Below are 21,694 nucleotides of genomic sequence, written 5' to 3' on the forward strand. Positions count from 1 at the left end.
ATTAGGTAGTTCTGTTAAAAACATTAAGGCTGTCTTTTATAAATCGAATATGTTAATATTATTAATTTACTAATTAAATTTCCGTGGAAGGGTAATACCTTTAATCTTATCTAAATTATGATTCTCACAATTTAGTGTTTCTGATTGTTGAATTATTCAAATATATAACTCCACATTTTTATTATGACATATTTCGTAAAAATTATGAATTTTTTTTTTTTTAATGTACCTATTTTAAAAATAAAATTTAGATCACACGGCGTCCTAGATAGGCTATTTAGGTACACCACTGATTTGAATTCAATTTTTCTTTCAAATTTAACGATATTGTGCGCTCGTAAGATAAACTGTGATTAAAATATTTTCTAAATTTTTTTTCTGGGTATAATAAAGCCCAATACTGTCTTAATACCTTAATCTTAGGTAAAAAACATTGTTAAACATTTAAATAAACCATAAAATCATTTTAATGTTGTCAGTACAAAAGATTAATTAAATTTTTAGTGATAAAAATAGAAAAAAAATCTAATAAATTTAGAAAGTTTTTTATGGATTTTTAAAACTATAGTGTCTTAAGTTTTAACTCTAAGGAGAAAAATCAAAGAAACGCTTTAGATTAAAAACTATTAAATAGCATTTTAATATTTTAAAACATCTAAAAAACTAAAAAAAAAAAAAAATGTAAAATGCATTATTAAATTTTTATTTTAATACATATAAATATATATAAATGATTATGCTACTTAAACCAATATTATCGGTTTATGGTATACAATTGTGGGGATCAGCAAAACCTACTAATATCAATAGAATACAAACCTATCAATCCAAAATTCTAAGACAAATTACTAAAGCACCATATTACGTCTCCAATCACGACCTCTCCATACTCTTTGTTGTAAACGTGGCTAAAACACAATATGAAAGATATCACAACCGTCTTTTAAACCATAGAAACCCACTTATACATGACATCTCTTCCTTGACTATCCCTGGAAATCCCCTCAAACGGCTAAAGCGCAGATGGTATAGAAACCTACTAACTAAATTTTAATACTCTTGTAGTACCTACTTCCGCTGGGAGGCCTCTACGCTCTGTTATATTTATCTTGTTATTTATTTATTTATTTTTTTTTTAATTTCATTATCAATTATTCTTATTTTTCTTTTTTATAATAGATTGAATAAAACATTTAATAAAAAAAAATAAAAAAAAAAATACGTATAAATGTATAATAATATATTTTGATGGTGTTTCTGATTATTAGTTATTTAATAATCATAAATTACAATTTCGTCAAGTGGGTACTGTATGTATTTATTAGACACTTAGGTGTCAAGTGAAACTGGTTATTGAGTAAATCACATAATAGATTTTATTAAATTTGACTTCCATAATAATCCATTTATTACGATAAAAAACAATTTTGCTAACAATGTTTACAAAACAATATTTTAATAATAATATTTCCATAGAAATTCCCGTTTCTTTTTAATTGTGTACTTGTTAACCTTTTTAAAGTACAAACTAGATACAATTATCTATTCTAAATCTCAATAAAAGTGAAAATTGAAAAATTTTATTGATTATTATTTATTTATCGTGTACACCAACATAAAAAAATCTCACATAATCGCAAAATTAAAATATTTATCACTCCTCTCAGAATTTAAGGTAAAAATAATAGAAATTGTTCAAATTGTTTATTTATAAGAAAAAAAATTTAGTTTCCACAGATGCGCATTAAATTATTTAAAAAAGAATACATTTGTCAAATATACATACAATATATTACTATATATCTTGCTTTTATTAATACGATTTATTACTAAATAATAATAATATTTGTATTCATTGCAAAAAAAAAGTGGGTTCCAACTTAATCCAAAGATGCCTTGAGTAAAGTATTGTTAAAAAGCGTAATACAAATATCCTTTCGTAATAAATAATAATAATAATAATTATTATTATTATAATAATCTTTAACGTTTCATTATTTTTATCGGCATGTTTTAGCTATAATGTAGTTCAGAACAAATTTGTTTGCTATTTTTAAATTGAACTACCTATAATATTATGTATTACATTTTAAAAGTATTTTAGCCATTAAAATTAAATAAAAAAACATTTAAAAAAAGAAATATTTTGAAATTTTATTAAATAAAATCTATTATTTATACAAATTTGAAACATAATTTTTTTATTTTCATAGAAAAAATCTATTGTTAGTTACATTTTTCAACATAATTTATAAAAGAATAAGGTGAGGTTTTAGAAAAATTAGAAAAATGCGTTGAAGAAAATTTAATTCAGTTCACCCTCAGTTTTGTGACTAACTCAACAGAAATCTATTTTTACACTTGACTTAGTGTGAATGTATCTATGTATATTATATAATAGATAAAATAATAATAAAGTAATTTATACTTTTAATTTATTAAGAACAAGCTAATATAAAAACAATATTTTTAAAAATTAATTAAAAATATTCCTTTTTAATAACAAACAATATTTGCAGAGGATAATTTTTCTTACATAAGAGTATAAGACCTTAAATTACCTTTTTAAATAATACATTTCTATGTTAATTTTAACATGAAATAACAATTAATTTTTTTTAACGAGAATATTTAATATTAATTTTAAGTTATCTTTATTTTAACGTTTATTAGATTTTATTATCAATTATATGGATAAAGTTTTAAAAACAAAAAAATTAGGTACCGCAACATTATTAATTATTCCTATTTTAATAATTAATTGCCAATTAATATAATTTGAACTACGCGTAAATTATGAACATCGGAACTACATTTATTATTTTATTGCAATACTAATTTTTGGATAATATGTTTAGAATACTAAAAAAATTTTTTTTTCTTTATTTTATAATGTTTAAAATATTATTTTTGCTACTATTTGGGCTGCAGATGGTTAATATCAGCCTAAGATAAAATCATATATTTCTTTTTTTTTTGTAATTAGAGCAATGTAATAACTTTTAATAGTAATAATAATAAAAATATAAGCCAAGAGGTTATTAAAAATATGACTACATATACCTCTTACTTAATACATAAATTTGAAACATCCAATGAAATACAATTTTATTTTAATACTTATAAATTATAACTAAAACACTACTTATACTAAAGTAGGTATTAAGTTACTTTACATATGTGAGTAAAATGTATGAATATAAACCATAATATTATCATTAATTATACACAAATATGAAAAGCATGTAGGTAAATAGTATTAATGTATAATATGTAAAATGTTTAGTAGATGTATTTAATCTGCTAGAAATTCAATAAATATTTGTTATTTCAAATTCAAAGCGAAACACTGAATGTATTGTTTTGTTTTTTTTCTAGTAAATTTGAAATTTTATCGTTGTAAAAGATTGTAATTATTTTATTTGAATTTCAAAAAAAAAAAAATAAAAAAATATCAAGTGATCGTAAGTACTTTTTTACACTTTAACTTATTTACTGTATTATGCATTAAAACATTTAGACTAATTTCAAGTTATTTATATCTCAAACCTATTCACACTGTTTTACCGTACACGAATTGACATATTATAATAATAATTATTGTATATATCATTTTATATTATTTATGTGATGTCTGGAAAAATAAGTTAAACATAATGTATCACTATAGTAGAAATAAATTGATAACAATAGGATAATTTTTTTCAAAATTACTATATTCGACTGAGTTTTTTTTTAATGAAGTTTATAAAATAAACTAAATAATAGATAAAAACTTAAATTAATTTTAATTTTGTTTTATTACGAAGAAAAGTAAATATTAATTATTAATGTCTATGAATTCTCAATTTTATGCCACCAAGAATATAATATTAATTCGATAGTACATCCATTGATTTATATACTTAAACATATTAATTCCTGGTTCAACAGTATCATATTGCTTAATTTTGTGTTTTTATGCAATATTAGCTGTACAAATTTACATAAATGTCTTGCTTGTTTATTTATATTGTTAATATTATAAAATTATATAACATTATATGAGCGTATTTATTGGTTTACAATTCACTAAAAGTATCCAATATTTATAGGTTATAATAAAATAATTTTATAGGTAAATAAAATTTCAACAGAGTGAAATAAATATAAAATGTTCTGTATTTAAATAATAACTGATTATCATATTTTTAGAAACACATCGTCGTCATCGTCAATAAATCACTTCAGACCTTGTTCTTGATAGCCTAAAGTAAAAAATAAAAACGCACGCATTGAGCCAATTTATTGGCGTGTACTTCAGTAAACCGAGTCAGTTTTACAAAATCTATAATTACAATACGGGATTTATTGATTTTACTTTTTATTATAATATATTAACATACTGCGTGTGTGTGTGTTGTAGCGTTTAAATGATATATCTCGTCCGCTATAGCCAAATATAGTGGAAAGTTCCCGCGGCCGCCACAACAGTATTTCAGTTGTGGTCGAGGCGGCGGCGAATGCGGTAAAAGTGCTAATGTCAAGGTCCCGCCCGAGCCGCGTGATGGATGATGATGGGATGTGGGTGGATAGGAAAGAGAGGGGCAGAGCCGAAATAGCAGCAGCAATCGTAAATAATGGTTTAAAGTTGAAAAAAATTATGATTCGTAATCCCGTGTACACGAGATTTAATAATGTGCTATTATATAATATATTGTGTTATAAAGAGGATGTGTTTTATTGAATGTACCTGTGTGCATTATTGTTGGTTCGTAATACAATCAATTTACGATTAATTAGCGATTACCGAAACGAGGATAAGGACTTTAGCCCCGAACCACGATACGAAAAGCAAGGGTAAATTTGCGTGTATCGCAATATAATACTACTATAGAATGTCAATGTCCTTCGTCAACGACGTTGTGACGTCGCGCAGTTATAACTGAGCTACAGGTAACTATATTATCTATCTATTATAATACTAATTGTAGCCCGTTCGAGTAGACGGTCCCATTCAAAAAAACTATTGGAAACCATATATTATAATATTGTGATAAAAAACATCGTATTGTTCGATCATTATTAAAAAACTATTACAGGTATTATTATTTCATAATATATTATTACGTGTACGATCTACATAATACTATATTGTAATAATGAGGAGTGATATGGATTTTTAATTTTTTCCCAACTTTCCTTCGGCATTATTAATATGGGTTAAAACTGCAAGCTGAAAACACAATGGGGTGACCGTTGAAATTATTTGAAATCCGGTTCGAGGACAAACATATTTTGTGCACAATAGGTGAATGTGCGATATTTATTTGTTTTCGATTGTCGGTTAAATGGCAGTAGAGGTTCAAGGTCCGTTTACGATACCGGAAATCCTTTAACCCCAGTCATTAAATTGTTATCTATACGATTATGTTTTGTATAGCAAAATTAATTAAGGAACATTAATTAATTATCTAAGAGTCATCCTATACAATCAATAAAAGATAACATCCAAAAGTTATGTGAAAAAAAAATAATAATAATATAGGTATTTAAAATATATATTTTACTTCGGCTATCACCGAGATGAATTTTATGTTAAATACTTATAAATTATGATAATATATTTTGGAAAAACAAATAAATACGTATTACCTAGTAAAATAATTTAATTATCAAGAAATTTAAGCAAGTGTGATTGTTCAATTTATAATCATACTGGTATAACAATATCTTTTGCAAAGAAAAGGGAAACAAAATTTAAACAAAGTATACTAATTTTGTTACAGGTACAAATATATGCATACAAATAAAAAGTATATCAGGTAAAGAAACTAAAGTTTTGGCAATCATTTTATTCTGTCCTAAATCTACATACAACAGTGTCGTAATATATTATGATATATAATATGACTGCAATGATCAATCATCGCATTTGTAAAGCTGTTGTAATATGGTATTATGCTTAACCTCGTATCAAAAATTAAAATCTTAATACTTATATTTTATTTTAAAAGGTTTAATTAAAAAGAAAATAATTTTAAAGCGTTGTTGTAATTCGTATGTTTAAGCAATATCTGTATAATTTTAACTTAAAAAATAAAAATAAAAAAATATATAAAATGATAATACAAAAGTATACAATTAATCTTATTGTTAAAAATAGTAAGTTTGATTCATTGATAAAAATAAGTATAAATAAAAATAAGAAAATGTTTTATTTTAATTTTTAATATTATTGCATCAAAAAATTTTCAAATATTTAAAAACACTTATTTATTTCAATTACAATAGAACGAGGAAAATACATTTTGTATAGATAAATAATTTACTGTGTGTTTTATTGGGTTTTCACAAATAATTTATTGCCAATTATTATTTTAATTGTACATTTTTTTTAGTACAGTTATTTGAGCATTTAATTTTTCAATCGGTATATTTTGATTTTTTTTTTTTTTAAACTAACAGACTATATCTTAAACCAAAAAAGTGGATTGCATAATGGATATAGGTATACACATTATACAAAATAGATTACACATTAAACGTTAACTGGTTCTCCGTTTCACTAAAGATGTCAAATTCAAACTAGTATATACATGAAAGTATCGTAGTGAAATGCATTTGTAAGAGAGTCATTAAATTGTTGCTTCATTCGTTTGATTGATTGTTTTTCTTCTTTTTTTCTACGAATGTAAGCGCAATAGGATGGCCGTTTAAGTTTTTTGCTCCCGTTTTGTATTTGATAGCAAAATAAATAAAAATCCTGAAGGGAGTAGCTTACTAGTTCTTAAAAACCATGCCGCTCTGATTTGTATAGAATTCTTATAGGATATGTGACCGACGTTACCTAAAAAGGATCGACTTGGTCAAAGTATAATAATCATTGTGTTATAAAGGGTCAAGGACTTGTAGCTGTGCGGGACTCATACACAAGCAAATAGCAATGGAAAATATAAACCGTTTGTAAGACATTTCTACGTCGAGGATACTGCTAACTATTGGTTATGTGTAGACTATAGGTATATGCGCGTGCACCCATTTTATACCGTATGGTTTATATGACCTATTGGCCTATGGTAAAACGAGTTTCGTATAAAACATTAATTATAACTTATAAGTAACAAGCGGGTGTACCCTGACAATAATAATAGCAGTAATAATTGACAAAGATACGTATTTCGTCAAAATGTTTCTTCGTCTTACGGCCGTGTACCTATCGTTTTTTATGTACGTCTGTTGTTATGAATGAGATATCAACACAATAATGTTACATATACTTTATGATTGATGTGAATTCATATCATACATCGTTCATTCGACGGTAGGCACCTCTATATCATATTATTATTGTGCAACTGCCGAGAGCATACATTTAAAACGGATTGAAGTGTATAATAATAATAATAATAATAATAGTATAAACATTTATAGTTATCGGTAAAAGCTCTAAGCTCTGCGATATTAATAATCAAGTAAGACTAATGTAAATTAATTTAATATGCGTGTAACATTTCGAGCAATGATATGGTGTGAGTATTTTGAAGTAATTAGCTATTGAAACACGTGTCGTAGTTTTCGTTGCAATTACGTATTGTTATAATAGATGCATCGATAAGTTAATTAATTTAGAATTATAATGTGCACACATACACACATATTATATTTATTCACATGAATTCGTATCATAAAATGCGTAGTAGTCGTGGTCTGGTTATTCGCGGCCCAAAGGACACGGTCGATAATAATATACGTTATTTTTATATTATTGAAGTTTGTACGTAAAATATATATTTATATTAATGAGACGGATATAAATTGCAATGTTATTATGGTTTACCGCATATTACGATAGCCTATGCTTAATTTTACGGGAAAATAATGTGTTGTAGATATCAAATGGATCTATATTATACGCTACATCACCGCAGTTTGTCTCTTCGAGGCGAATGGTTTCAAATCGTTTGACCGCGTACCCCAATGAGAATAATATTACTGTAATAATATCGTTTCTATTCGAGAAATACGATTAAATTTATAGACGATTTTAAGTTGTGGTGCACTGTACATTACGATTGTGAGCGATTCAAACAACATCGAATTACCTACTTACTTAATGCTGTATTTTGGTCCACAATATGGAGCTTCGTCTAGAGTTTCAAAGTGGAAGTTTACTTATTTTTTTTTATTAAGCTTCTTTCTTGACAAAATATTTATTCAAACAATGAATAAAACTTAAATACGTTGAACAGACTCACACAGATACACATGTGTTATTATGTACAAGTAAAACATATATTATGTATTGTATAATATGTTATGACGTACTGTTATATATCTATATAGTTCATTTATTATTGTAGTGGATCTCCCCGAGATGTACACAGTATGACTATAAAAATATAAAAAAACTCTATATTTTTAACTCAACGCTAACACAGCCGCAAAAATAAAAATCGTAACAAAAGTATAATAAATTTACCGTTTTTATTCTTATTCTTTTTTTAATAATTTTTTATACACGGCTAAAAATAGTGTTTAAAATAAACGTTTTGGCTCACAATCATTAATTTATTCCGTTCAGACATTTCTGCTACAGTATTAAACAAAATGGTAGGTACCTAACAATAATCGACTAAAGACTTTAATGATTTTATTGTCGAAAATATAAGCCTGTTTATTGCGTGAATAATCAAACCAATGCGTAATTCTGATGCAGTAATGCATAAAACATTTTTATACGATATGAGTTAAACGATTAATCTTTTGAAATATTAACTCATCAGCTAAATAAAATTATAATGACCCTGCATCATTCTTTTAAATTTTTAGTAGGTAAATGGCTTTGTTTGACATTTACTAGTATTTCAGCACATCTGGGATAGATTAAAGTACAATTAATGCTGTACGCCTGTATTTATTTTAAATTACAGACTTGAAGTTTAGGTCATATCCTTTATCACAACATTTGCACATAATTATCCATTACTAATACTATAAACATTAATCAATAAAACAGAAATAGTGCAATAAAAATTTAAATATGTCAACATTTTATTTTGATAGATATTTATAAGCAAGAGATAAAAAAAATAAATACATCATTATTATAAAATAAATTACCTATCATATATGTATTTTTATTCATACAGGTTTCCTCATGAAAAATTATATGGAGCTGTTACTTTCGAGAAAAACGTTTTTAATTGCATTGTATTAAAAGCAATTTTTTAGTTAAAGGTACCATATATGTATATATATTTTTTTAATTTCCAGTAAAAATAAAATCTTATTATAATTTAACATAAAAAATTCTTTAAAAATTCTTTTTTCTAAATATTTTATGAAATGTCTTACAATAGTATATGTTATTAGTTATTATTTATAACGGTTTATATAATTCAATAACTTCTCATAATGATAATATGCATTTTCTGAACTTTTAGACTAATGGTTTTCATTTATAAATTATGTTTTAAAAGGTTTATCAACTTAATACCAAAATTTTATTATTCAAGTAATAGCAATATTAGTGTAGACAGAAACAAGTGTTAATAATTATTATTAAAAATTAATTCGTTTTACCATGTTCAAATACATATGATTTCATAGGTATAGATTTTTGAATATTATATTTGTATAATGAATCGTATAAATTTTTAAATCAGTTATTTTTTATTGCTATATTTTTTTTTAGTTTTTATACCACTAAAGAAGTTATTTGTCCATTTTAGTTATCAACATTTTATCTTTAATTATTAAACATCAAACATGAAAAGTTTTTAACTAAAAGTTCATAAACATAAATATAGGTAATTCAATATTCTTATTATTAATTAATACCGAGTCATTGCAAAAAGAAAATTCTCGAAAGTCGTTTAACACCTAGATTATAAATACATACATGAATATAAAATGTTTTAGTTACATTATGTTATAAATTATTTAACATAATATTATATAAAGGTGTGTGGTTTATACGTATAAATTTAACTTGTAACCACTTGTCATTTTATAAAAAGTATAGGTATACCTCTATCAGACTTGAGAGAGTATACGTACCTATGTAATAAACTTGATCAAATAATAACTAATAATAAAATAAGAACACAATTTTAATAAAAATCACGGACATATTATCGTTGATATTAAGCTGAATAATTATGTTTTACATCAGAATTATGAGATCTAATAGATCATCAAATAGACTAGGTATCTTGAAACCATATAGTAAATATCATTTATAGATGTCTAATTATTTATTTTCATAGTTATTATTGTAATAGTAAAATACGTAGTAAACAATTTAATTATCATAAAAAATACTACCCACTTAATTTTAATCATCCATCATAAAAACCAAACTAATTTATATATTCAATAAATCGCGAAACTGAAATTTAATTGAATACTAAATTAACCTATACGTGGTTCTAAATGAGATTTTAGGATCAATCATTTAATAAACAATAAAAAGATAAATATTTTAAAATCATTTTTTATCAATTTGCTTTATCAAATTAAATGCAAATACTTGTTTATTTATTTTAAAACATATTTTTTATCGTAAACATTATTCTTAAAAAATATAAACTGTTTGATTTTCGATTTAATTATTTTTATATTATAAATGCGATGACAGAAGTATAAATATGTAAATTTATATCGACCGAATCTATATAATATAAAATTATCTAATTAAATTATATAAAAATATATAATTATATTTTATTGAAATTCATCAGTAACTCGATGGTTTGATATATGATGTAAACAGAAATTAAATTAACTCTACGTTACCTGATTTCCAATAAATTGTATCCTCGATCACATATTATGCATCTTATTTTTTAAAATATGTGAATTAAAATGATATATGATGTTGAAGTAATTTTACGGCAATTTCATCTATTACACGTTTTTATTACTTATGTGCTTATCGAGAGTCAAGGTCAATAATGATAGGCTTGTACTACATCATACGTGATCAGAATATTTTTTATGAGACATTTATCGAGAAAACGACTTAAACTATAGTTGGTATATCCTAGTCGAGTCCGTTGACGGCTGGCACAAGGTCTAACGTATTAAAATAAGTTGTATTTATAAATATAAAAATACACTTAAAGTTTCTGTTTAGTGATTGGATTAAGAATATTTACTTTGCTTAAGATGTTGGATAAAAATTCTATACGACTTAAAAAATACGAATAATTTTTTTTCTAATGTGTAAACCAGTTTAAAAAATACTCTCCATATTATAATCAGTCTGATTAGCATAAACGCAGTAAAACCTTAATTGGACGATGACACAAAACAAGTTATCATACAAATTAAAAAATTAAAAATAAACACAAAACTGACGAAAAGTAAAAACACGGTATTATTATCATCACTGATTATAAATACAATAATAAACAATAAAGGTATTATGACTTTTAACTAACCGTATTTTTGGATTATTTTGTTATGTGTTTTAAGTAACGAAATGGATGTGACTTGTCTGCGTATCATTGGCATCTGTTGCGATTTTATTTTTCGACGTTGTGACTACACCAAACGTGACTCCCACTTATTAGGATTTAGAACTCTATTCGTCATTCGTCTATTGCAATGACGTATCCTATATACCAAATGAAATATTATAACGTTATAATTTTTTTTTAAATTATTTCCGGTTGTTTAAATTTTTATTTTACTTGGACTTTAGAAAGTGTTTGTGCGTAGAAAACGTGAAATATTGTAACATGGTTGTTGGTTAACCAGTTGGTTATTCAGTCCAGTCGCGAAAATGAATAAATAAAAATAAAACCGTAACGGTATGCATAACAATAATATGTAATAACTAGGCTTGCTGGTGCTATTTTTGTAAAATTTCGCTCGGGGGAACCCCCAAACGCCCCGTCGGGATCACGCAATCCGGCTGTTCGCTGTGCTGGGTACGCCCTCGCTACTGCCGATATGAATGGTTACAGTGCGCCCCGGAGGGAGCAAAACTCGGCATTCGGATTAATATATAAAGCGGATCGTTGTCAATCAACATTACTCAGTCAACGTTTAGTTTTAACACACTTAACAACAAAAAAAAAATTTATTTATTCAAAATGGCATTCAAAGTAAGTACTACAGTATTGATAATAATATGTCTTAGATTATAAATTTCGCATTGCAGTTAAAATAGTGTTTCAGTGTTAAATTTAATATTTTTTTTAATTCTCCGTTATTATATTTATATCTGAAATAACATCGGGAATGTTACATTTATCCAAGAAGTTCATAGTGTCTCAGAAAATTATGAATTAACCGTTACCTTACAGTACTTGCGCATTGGTGTTTTCTTATACTTTTTTTTTTTTAAAATTGATCAATTAAATTTCATTATTTATTTGAAGTTATTATTATTCAGTAAAATATAAGTTGTACATTATTGTATTTATATTGACTATTTTTAAATATCTTAAGTTTTATAAAGGTATATATGTATATGCCTAATATAATATAAATATTTAAATTAAACTATAATTTTAAATCGTATCGCAGTAATTAATTATGATAAAATACATTTTATTATTTGATTATTTTTAATTCTTTTCGACAATTAAATTTCATAGTGTGATTTTAATTTAAACATAGAATGCCTTTTGTACATCTTCTATACGTATATATCTGAGAAAAATGTGCTACAAAATGTATTTTTCAGTTATATTAACATTTATTTGAAAACTCTACGAGTTTATAGTTATGTCTAGTTGATATATTATTAGAAGTGAATTACTGTTACTTAATAAATTACTTAACAGCAGTAAATTCAATAGGAATAAAACCAATTTAGATCCAATCTCAAGTTTGTTATATAAAAAGTTCTACACCAAAGATATCATAACATAGATGTAATAATAATGATTATTATGATAACACTAATGTTATATAATATCCAGTTGATTTTTTTTTATATGTGATGCCTCATTAGATCTACTCTAAACTTGCGTTTAATTTTTTTACAGACTGTCGCTATCTTCGCCTGTGTGCTGGCTTCCGCACTTGCCGGTCCAGTAGCCCCCGCCTACCCAGCACCGTCTGCCTACCCAGCACCATCAGCCTACCCAGCACCATCAGCTTACCCAGCACCATCAAGCTACCCAGCACCATCAGCATACCCAGCACCAGCTTACAAGCCCGCCTCATACTCTGCACCTAAGGCATACGCCCCAGAAGCCGCATACGCCCCAGCCCCATACAATTTCGACTACAGCGTACATGACGATTCCACCTACGACATCAAGAGCCAATCCGAATACAGTGACGGAAACGGTTACGTCAAGGGATCCTACAGCTTGGTCGAAGCCGACGGTACCAAGAGAATCGTCGAATACACCGCCGATGACGTTAACGGTTTCAACGCTGAAGTCAAGAAAGAAGGAACCCCATCCTACAGCTCTGCCCCAGCCTACAAACCAGCCTACAAAGCCCCAGCTTACCCAGCTGCTCCGGCTTACCCAGCTGCCCCGGCTTACCCAGCTGCCCCGGCTTACCCAGCTGCCCCAGCATACTCCGCCGCTCCAGCTTACCCAGCTGCCCCAGCATACTCTGCTGCTCCAGCTTACCCAGCTGCCCCAGCATACTCTGCTGCACCAGCCTACAAGCCAGCATACAAACCAGCTTACTCCGCACCGGCTTACTCTGCACCGGCCTACCCAACTGCCCCAGCTTACCCAGCTGCCCCAGCCTACCCAACTGAGTCCTACCCAGCTGCTCCAGCATACGGATACTCTACACCCGCTCCAGCTTATGGATACTCTACCCCCGCTCCAGCCTACAAGCCATCATACGCCGCTCCGGCATACAAACCTTCCCCGTACAAACAGTACTAATTCCTTTTAAACCCTAAGAAATGATTATTATAAATTATTGTATTTTTATGTAAATAAAATTTCAATTTGTCTATAACTTTGTGTTTTAATATAATTAATTGTTTTTTATTTCCTAATAATCTTGGTAGCATTGGCACACTAAATACTATAAAACATAATATTCCATTTTTATTTCTAATACTAATAATATTAAGATGCTCCGACAGTATTTATGACATAAAAATAAGCCAGTAATACAGAATGGTTTATTTTATCTAGTCGAATCGGTTTTCTCGTTTTAAATGATACAATTTAAATTTTATAATTATTTTTAATATCACAATAAATTTCAATTTATTAAAAGATGTATCTCTAAATCAATGATATTCATCTTTTTCGTTTTTATAATTTTTTTTATGAAATATTTTATTAACATTATTGTAAGTCTATAGTTTAAAATCAAAACGTACGCTTCGAAAAATCGAAACATCTGAATACATTATTCAGTTATCATGTTAATCGTTTTAATTAATAATGATACGAATGTTTTGAAAAAAAATCGTACATTTTAAATTAAAAATGTAATAATATCTATAATCAGCATGTAATTGGTAAATTAATTATTTATTTTAAATTGCCAAATTATAGTTATTTGTTAATACGGTGATTAATGTTTTATTTATTTTATGTCTGATCTTTAAAAAATAACATAACACTTAAGTTGTAGCGTTTAGTCAATTTTTATTTATTTTATGGATACAAAGTATCATTTTCAGTTTACTTTATTGAAAATCGTTCAAATAAATTACTGTATAATAGATAACGGCACTTATATGGTTTGTTTGACTGTTAAAATATTCGAATTTCATTGTAACTAATGGACTGTTAGCGATTTATTACTTTTATTTCACATTTTAGAAGCAAGACAAAACACAATGTGGCTTTTGTAATTGATCTTTTTAATATATAATATGGTAGATGAATAATATACGAATTATATTCAGGTGAAATTTGTATTATAACAGAAATAAAGTATAATTAATAATTAAGGTTTTAAAATTTAAATAATTAGTACTATTCTAAATAATGTCTTAAAAGTTAAAAAAAAAAACAATAAAATATGATCATAATACTTAATACAAATCCATTATGTACATTTTTGTGTGTATAAATAATTTATTGCAGAATATTATAGATATTAAACGTTTAATTAAATCTTAAATTAATAATATGATTAAAATTAAAATATATTTTACTTGTAAGTTATAAAATGTCTATTAAAAAATTTTGAAATTTAAATAATTGTTTGTTTTTAATTATTTTAACAATAATTATATTTTATTGATAACTATTGTTTTTACTATGGTTGATAAAAAATAATATTTATAATAATATTTCCCTATTTATCACATTTACTTGTATTTTAATATTTATAAAATAATAATTAATTTATTAGATAAAATCCAATATTTTAATTTTTCTCTAGTTAATATTATTAATATATTATTTAGGTTCTTATAGTTATTAAAAATGAAATTTATATCATTTTAATTGATCCATAATGAAATAAACTACTATAAAAAATGAACTAATTTGTTGAATTTTAGTTTCGAATCATTATAAATAATGTGGTGTACATCAAAGGTTATAAGCTAATTCATAAATAACAAATAAAATTGAATATTTATAAATATTTTTTAATTTTTCAGATTTTTAATTTATTAAAGCAACTTTTACTTGCCAATTGAAACTTTTAGTAAAACCAAAAATGTATTATCTACATATAGCATTATAACATTACAAAAACTTAACAAAACCTTATATATCTACGTCATAGTGATACTTCTTCAAGGTAAACTGTACACCGATGATGTGAATATTATATTACTATTTGTAAGAAAATAAATCTTAATGAATCATTTTTTAATTAGGCCAACTTGACATTGTACTTATTAACATTAATAAATTGATGTTATTAAAACTTATTGCATAGGAAAGTATAATTGCAACAAGTTGGTAACCTGGTATAACACATTTTACAATTATATATATATTAATATTGCATCATCGAAATGCTAAAAATAAACGTTTTTAAGAATCATTGAAAACAGAAAGTTTTTATTTTCTACTGACAAAAATCAAAATCAATCACATATTATATTTTTTAATTAATGTGGAATTAATGTGATTATTGAATGTCTTTTATGAGTACTATCAACATATGTATAAAAATAAACACATGTTTATTGTTCTTGTGTATAAACCCAATTCGAAGTCAATAGGTCTTAAAAACATAAAATATAAACAAAGAGTATCACCGTAATATACCAACATCAGTCTACGATAACTCATCAGTAATGTAAATAATGTTACGTAAATTATTTTCCCTTCCCGTCTATCAGTTGTTAGGCGGACTTATCTACTAGTCGTGTAGGTTGTTTGAGCCATCACAGTAGATTTATTATAAAGTAGTCAGTCGATCACAATTAAATTGAGTTAATATTTCATATAATGATTGGAATAATATGTATATATTTGTTTCAAAACAAATTTTTAAAAAGGCATATTTACATTTTTTAATTAATTCATAGTAAGGTTTTAGAATTTGAAATGATATATAATTATATTTGATTAATTATACATACCATATACATCATATTATATACCTGAATGGGTAATTCAAAATTGATATGCAACAAATTTGAGAAATAAAATAGATGTAGGTTAGACTAAAAAAAAGTTGTAGGTAGATAATAGCAAGTTGAATATATCACGCAAAAGAATTAATAAAAATATTTGATTTACATTCTATAAAAAAACAAAAACACAATGGATTTCTTCGACCTACATGTTCAAGACGGACAATATTGAATAATATCAAACATTATTAAAAATATAAAAATAGTTATGATTTTTTTTTTACATTTATACAAAGTTAAAATACTTTGATAGTAAGACAGTATATCAAGTTGTGATTTAATAAAGATAATATTACATACTATTGTGTATAAAATAATCACGAGTGTCCAGAAAGTACATTGCGTTGTGGCACATCTAAAGCATTAGCAAATACTTAGCTATGGATTTGGTCGTCTGAACAGAATCTTAAAATCTAAGCAAGCGTTTGACTGAAAATCAAAATATTTTTGAATTCAGATCATTGCAAAATATCTTGTTTTCCCCCATACAATAACAATCATTATTATAATTACTATATATATATTCAAACGTTGATTGTAAACGGTATATCATATAATTACTATACTGGTGGACATACACCAAGAGCATAGATAATATCATATGTTATTACCACGACTGTTGTGTTCATTTATTTATTTTTTGTAGTATTAATAAAAGTGAAAATAATAATATCATTGATAGTAAGGGGTTGAGATAGAGAAAAATTAATTTAATAAAAACACAAACCCTCATAGGTACTAGGTTGGTTATGGATTTTTAAGTATCAACTCATTAGTAAACACCTCTGATTATGGTCGGATCTAAAGCATAGCCATATGCTTATATTTTTCTAAAAATGTTGGATTCTGAAACACTCTTTTTGTTATAAATTCATTTTTATGAGTCTATGATACTAAGGGAGGTGGGTGATTGCTATGAGTAGCACTTTTGTGTAATAATTATAATTTACCATATTTAAAATCCATTGTGTATTGAAAGATTGGAATTTAATTAATACTTATTGATTATTTTTCTATGCAAAACTATTTTACTGCTGATAATTGACATGAAAAATTTACTGTGAGTAACTCCATGAAAATTGATAATATATACTTTTGTCAACGGATTCTATTTAAAATTATCTGTACGGCCTATACGTTTAACAATATTTTATATGATATGCAATTTCTTGAGTGTAATACTAAAGTACTTCGCAATGTATTATTGTATATATTTTCAACATTCGAGTTAAATAAATTAAAATACTGAAACGTCCGTTACGAAATCAAATAATAATTTCTTATTAATGAAGAAATAAATTTTAATAATAGACTGATTGGTGTCAGTATTGATCCTTTACAATGTTCTCTGCATAATATATAATAATTGGTATATGAGCTCCAAACGGTTTTCTTACTCGCGACTGTTATAGGTATAAGTTCATTAAATTTGGCCTTGTCTACATCGTCCCACAATATCACAATATCATTGATCTTTCGACCCCTTTACTCTCAAACTCATCATGTACACCTTGTAATTCAAAAAACACGAACACGTTGAGATTCATCAGGTACCAATCAATGTATTTAATTTTTAATTCCATATTTTGCGTGTCATGACGTATATGGCTCGTTGTATTATAAAATTTAAAAACAGTTAATTTGAATTCGTTATATAATAATATGTGATAAGTAATAACTCTCGATTGTTCTAGTTATAGAATATTGATGTATTATTACGATTTACGAATATATTTTAAGTAATATAAAATATAACTTTTATTTTCTAGTAAGCGGTAATATCAAATTGACGTTGAATACAATTGTGTTTGTATATTAAATAATATATAATCTGCGTGCGTACGTTATAATATATACTATCATATGCTATTAAAGTTTAATTTATTTTTGATATGATGAGGAGTATAAGATGCCACAGTTTTATGGTGGTTTGTAATAAAAATGTGTTCACAGTTATATTTTGTACAGATGTACGATTATCATATGCACACTACAACTACCTATATATTATGTTTATTATGACATTTTAATGATAAAATGGTTGACTTCTATTTTTAATTTTTGTATACCATGATTTCTTGTTCAATAAAAATTAATTATTTCAAAAAATTTGGTCGTTCGTATAAAAACATGAAAACATAATACATTGAATTATATAGTTGACAGTTGAGCAACTAAAGTCTAAAATTGCTTCAATATTCTTCTTTGAAAACAATGATATTGTAAATTGTATCATAATATGTAATTATATGTAAGCAATCTAATTTCCTTATGTAAAAAAATACTGAAAAGTTGATTTATATTTAGTATAGTGTAATCTAAGAAACCTTAAATCTGGGTGTGTCATAAAGTTATATAACTATTAAATACTAAATCTAGAAATGATTTACATTTCGAGAGTGAGTAAAATGTTATGTATATACAATAGACATATACAATATTTTAAAACATTCTTTTATTAATTTTATACATATTGACATTTAAAAATAAATACTTTTCTCCTATAAGAGTGAATAATTATTAATAAAATCATGCATTATGTATTTTTATATTAAATCACACATGATATACGTATATCATAAAAATAGTACCTTTCTTTTAATTTTAGGTACTAAATGTGATGCATGTAGTACTATAATCGGATTAAGGATTACACGACTACGGAATATGAAGGTAGACAATAGTCATTAGTTTTTAAATTTAATTTTGCAGTTTAAATCATAAAATACTCATTGATAACATTATAAAAGAATTGAATGAATTAAATTAAGAAAACTTAATATAAATATAAGCTAATAACCAAATCGTAATTTATAATAATATAGTTATTATATTAGTTATATTAATTCATATATTTATACTAAAACATTTATTATTTATAATTATATGTATATCATTTAGTAACTTTTTAGTAAATTTATAATTTAATAGTTAATACATTTTTTTTTATAAGCCATAAAAGTTCATAGAACTCAATAGTTGGCTTTTCAATTTATAAAAAAAACCCAGAAGATGATGTTTATAATAGAAAATCTTTTGTTTTATTTTTTAAATTATCAAAATTGCCTTATTATTAAATTCTTTGGTAATAAAAAAAAATAAAAAAAGTAACAAAGTCTAACTTTTAACTTTTTTTTCTTTCCGACGAAATATCTCCAATGGGAGATTTCTTCTCTCCGCCATTCCAATAACTATTTAATATATGATATCAATTAAGCTTAATGTTCATTTTTTTTTATAACAGAATGCTGAATAAAGAATTATATTAAAAAAAAAAAAAAAAAATAGCAAATAAATTATTTAAAAATAGAAGTTATTGAGTTCTTTGTTATTTAAATACAACGAATTTAATAACACTTTATATAACAACGCTATGACTTAGATTCTATATTTTCCAAATCAATATAATATTCGAATAATGATTTATGTTTACGTGAAGATGAAATAAATAATATTAATATTCAAATCATAATATATTAAAATTTTTAAAAAATGTGAATTAAATTAACATGCTTGAAAACATGAACGTAGATGGATTTTAAATCTGGTTTAAAATTATTTCGATAAATCGAAGTCGTGGTGGAATCTATTAAATTGTCGTTTTAGAAAAAAAAACACGTAGAATAAAATATTGTATATAATTAGTATTAACAACGTGAAAAATGCACTATTATACAATGGTGGTAAATTAGGTAAATTACATTTTTTTGGTGTTGGAGCTTAATATTTTAATAGTCTTTCGATCAATTAAACATAGCGCGCGGAGTCCTTCACCGCGTTTATTCGAGTTATAGAGATTATAATAAACGATCATATCGTAGCGAACACACAGCGTCTTCATTCGTGATGTTATTATTATTATACTGTTTTTTCTTCTTTTTCGTCTATTACGTCGGTACTAAGAGGATTAAATAATTGTGTTGCGCGTATAGTACCTACCTTGGTGGAGCAACATGTCCGTGCCCATTGCCCGAGGGGAAACCGGACGACCCGGTGACCCCCTTGGGCGCGCACGCCCTCGCGTGTTTGTCCACTCGCGCGAGTGCACGTCGTTGCCCCCCCTGGACAGGGCAAATCTCGCAATACTCGGCCATGTGTATATATACCTGCGGAGCCCATCTGATCAACCACAGTCACCGACAATCCACCACACGAGTACAATAACAGACGCTCAACAAATCCAAAACAAAATGTTCTCCAAAGTAAGTGGAATTCTATATTATTACTGCCGTACAGCGCGTGTGCACACAATCACTCGGATACAAGTCTTAGTCTCTCGATGATGACAACTTAAAATATCGAAAAACTTCACATTCTGTCATCGCGATTGTAGTACTTTATTGAGAAATATTTCCCGTCATAATTCAACCGGCTTGAGTTTTTGACTCTTTTTTTACTGGATGTATGCGTCTATATACAGTCGGAATAAAAAATTTAATTTCTTTAAGAACCGTCTGCCCCCCCCCCATTTTTTACCGTTATTTTTCATATGATATCATTGTGAATAAAATCGTATTAAAATCGAACACACACTTAAAACGGTTAAGTCGTAACGGGCGATCAGTGACCAGCGGTAGAAGTAGGCAACACACGCATGGATCTAGTTCGGATTAATAATAGACGCGGTATAAATGTAGCGTGCTACGACAGCCAGTCGATGTTGCTTAATCCGTGCGATCGTGCACACACGTAACAATACAACACTTGGGCGCACCGCTATCGACCGGTTTCCATAACTTTTACTCGCCGACCGACCGACCGACCGACGGTCCGCACATAATAGGCACCGTCATCGTCGTCACGACGAGCTCTCCGAACAAGGTCGTACACGTTAACTCCGATAAATCTTCATCTAACCATCTATACTATCATACTATCCTTGTACGGATCGCCAACGGTTTACCCTTTCTCTATTTTTCTCGCTCGCGTTCCGATTTCGGCGGGAAAACACTACGCTGCCCAACAGACGGCTCGAGCGTTTTTGAGATGAACTATCGTTTATTGATTTGAATTTTGTTTTCAGTTGATCATATTCGCGGCTTGCGCCGTAGCCACCTCCCTGGCCGTCTACAAGGAACCTTCCTACCCATCTTACCCATCCGCTCCGGCTTACCCAGCCCCAGCCTACCCAGCTGCCCCGGCTTACCCAGCCCCAGCTTACCCAGC

At 26.8% G+C, this 21,694-nt stretch overlaps 2 protein-coding genes across 2 annotated transcripts in view; one reads left to right on the top strand and one right to left on the bottom strand.

Moving 5' to 3' along the window:
- Window positions 1-21,694, bottom strand: part of LOC112594070 (Kv channel-interacting protein 2-like) — a 276,882-nt gene that overhangs the window by 225,052 nt on the left and 30,136 nt on the right. The window lies entirely within an intron of this gene.
- Window positions 11,992-13,927, top strand: LOC112594071 (cuticle protein 21-like). The gene is made up of 2 exons (XM_025338690.1): window positions 11,992-12,095; window positions 12,984-13,927. The coding sequence occupies exons 1-2, from the start codon at window positions 12,084-12,086 to the stop codon at window positions 13,848-13,850; spliced, it is 879 nt and encodes a 292-aa protein (XP_025194475.1). The 5' UTR covers window positions 11,992-12,083; the 3' UTR covers window positions 13,851-13,927.

This window comes from Melanaphis sacchari, unplaced genomic scaffold, assembly GCF_002803265.2.
Source record: "Melanaphis sacchari strain LSU unplaced genomic scaffold, SCAv2.0 Contig21_pilon_pilon, whole genome shotgun sequence".
Taxonomy (NCBI): domain Eukaryota; kingdom Metazoa; phylum Arthropoda; class Insecta; order Hemiptera; family Aphididae; genus Melanaphis; species Melanaphis sacchari.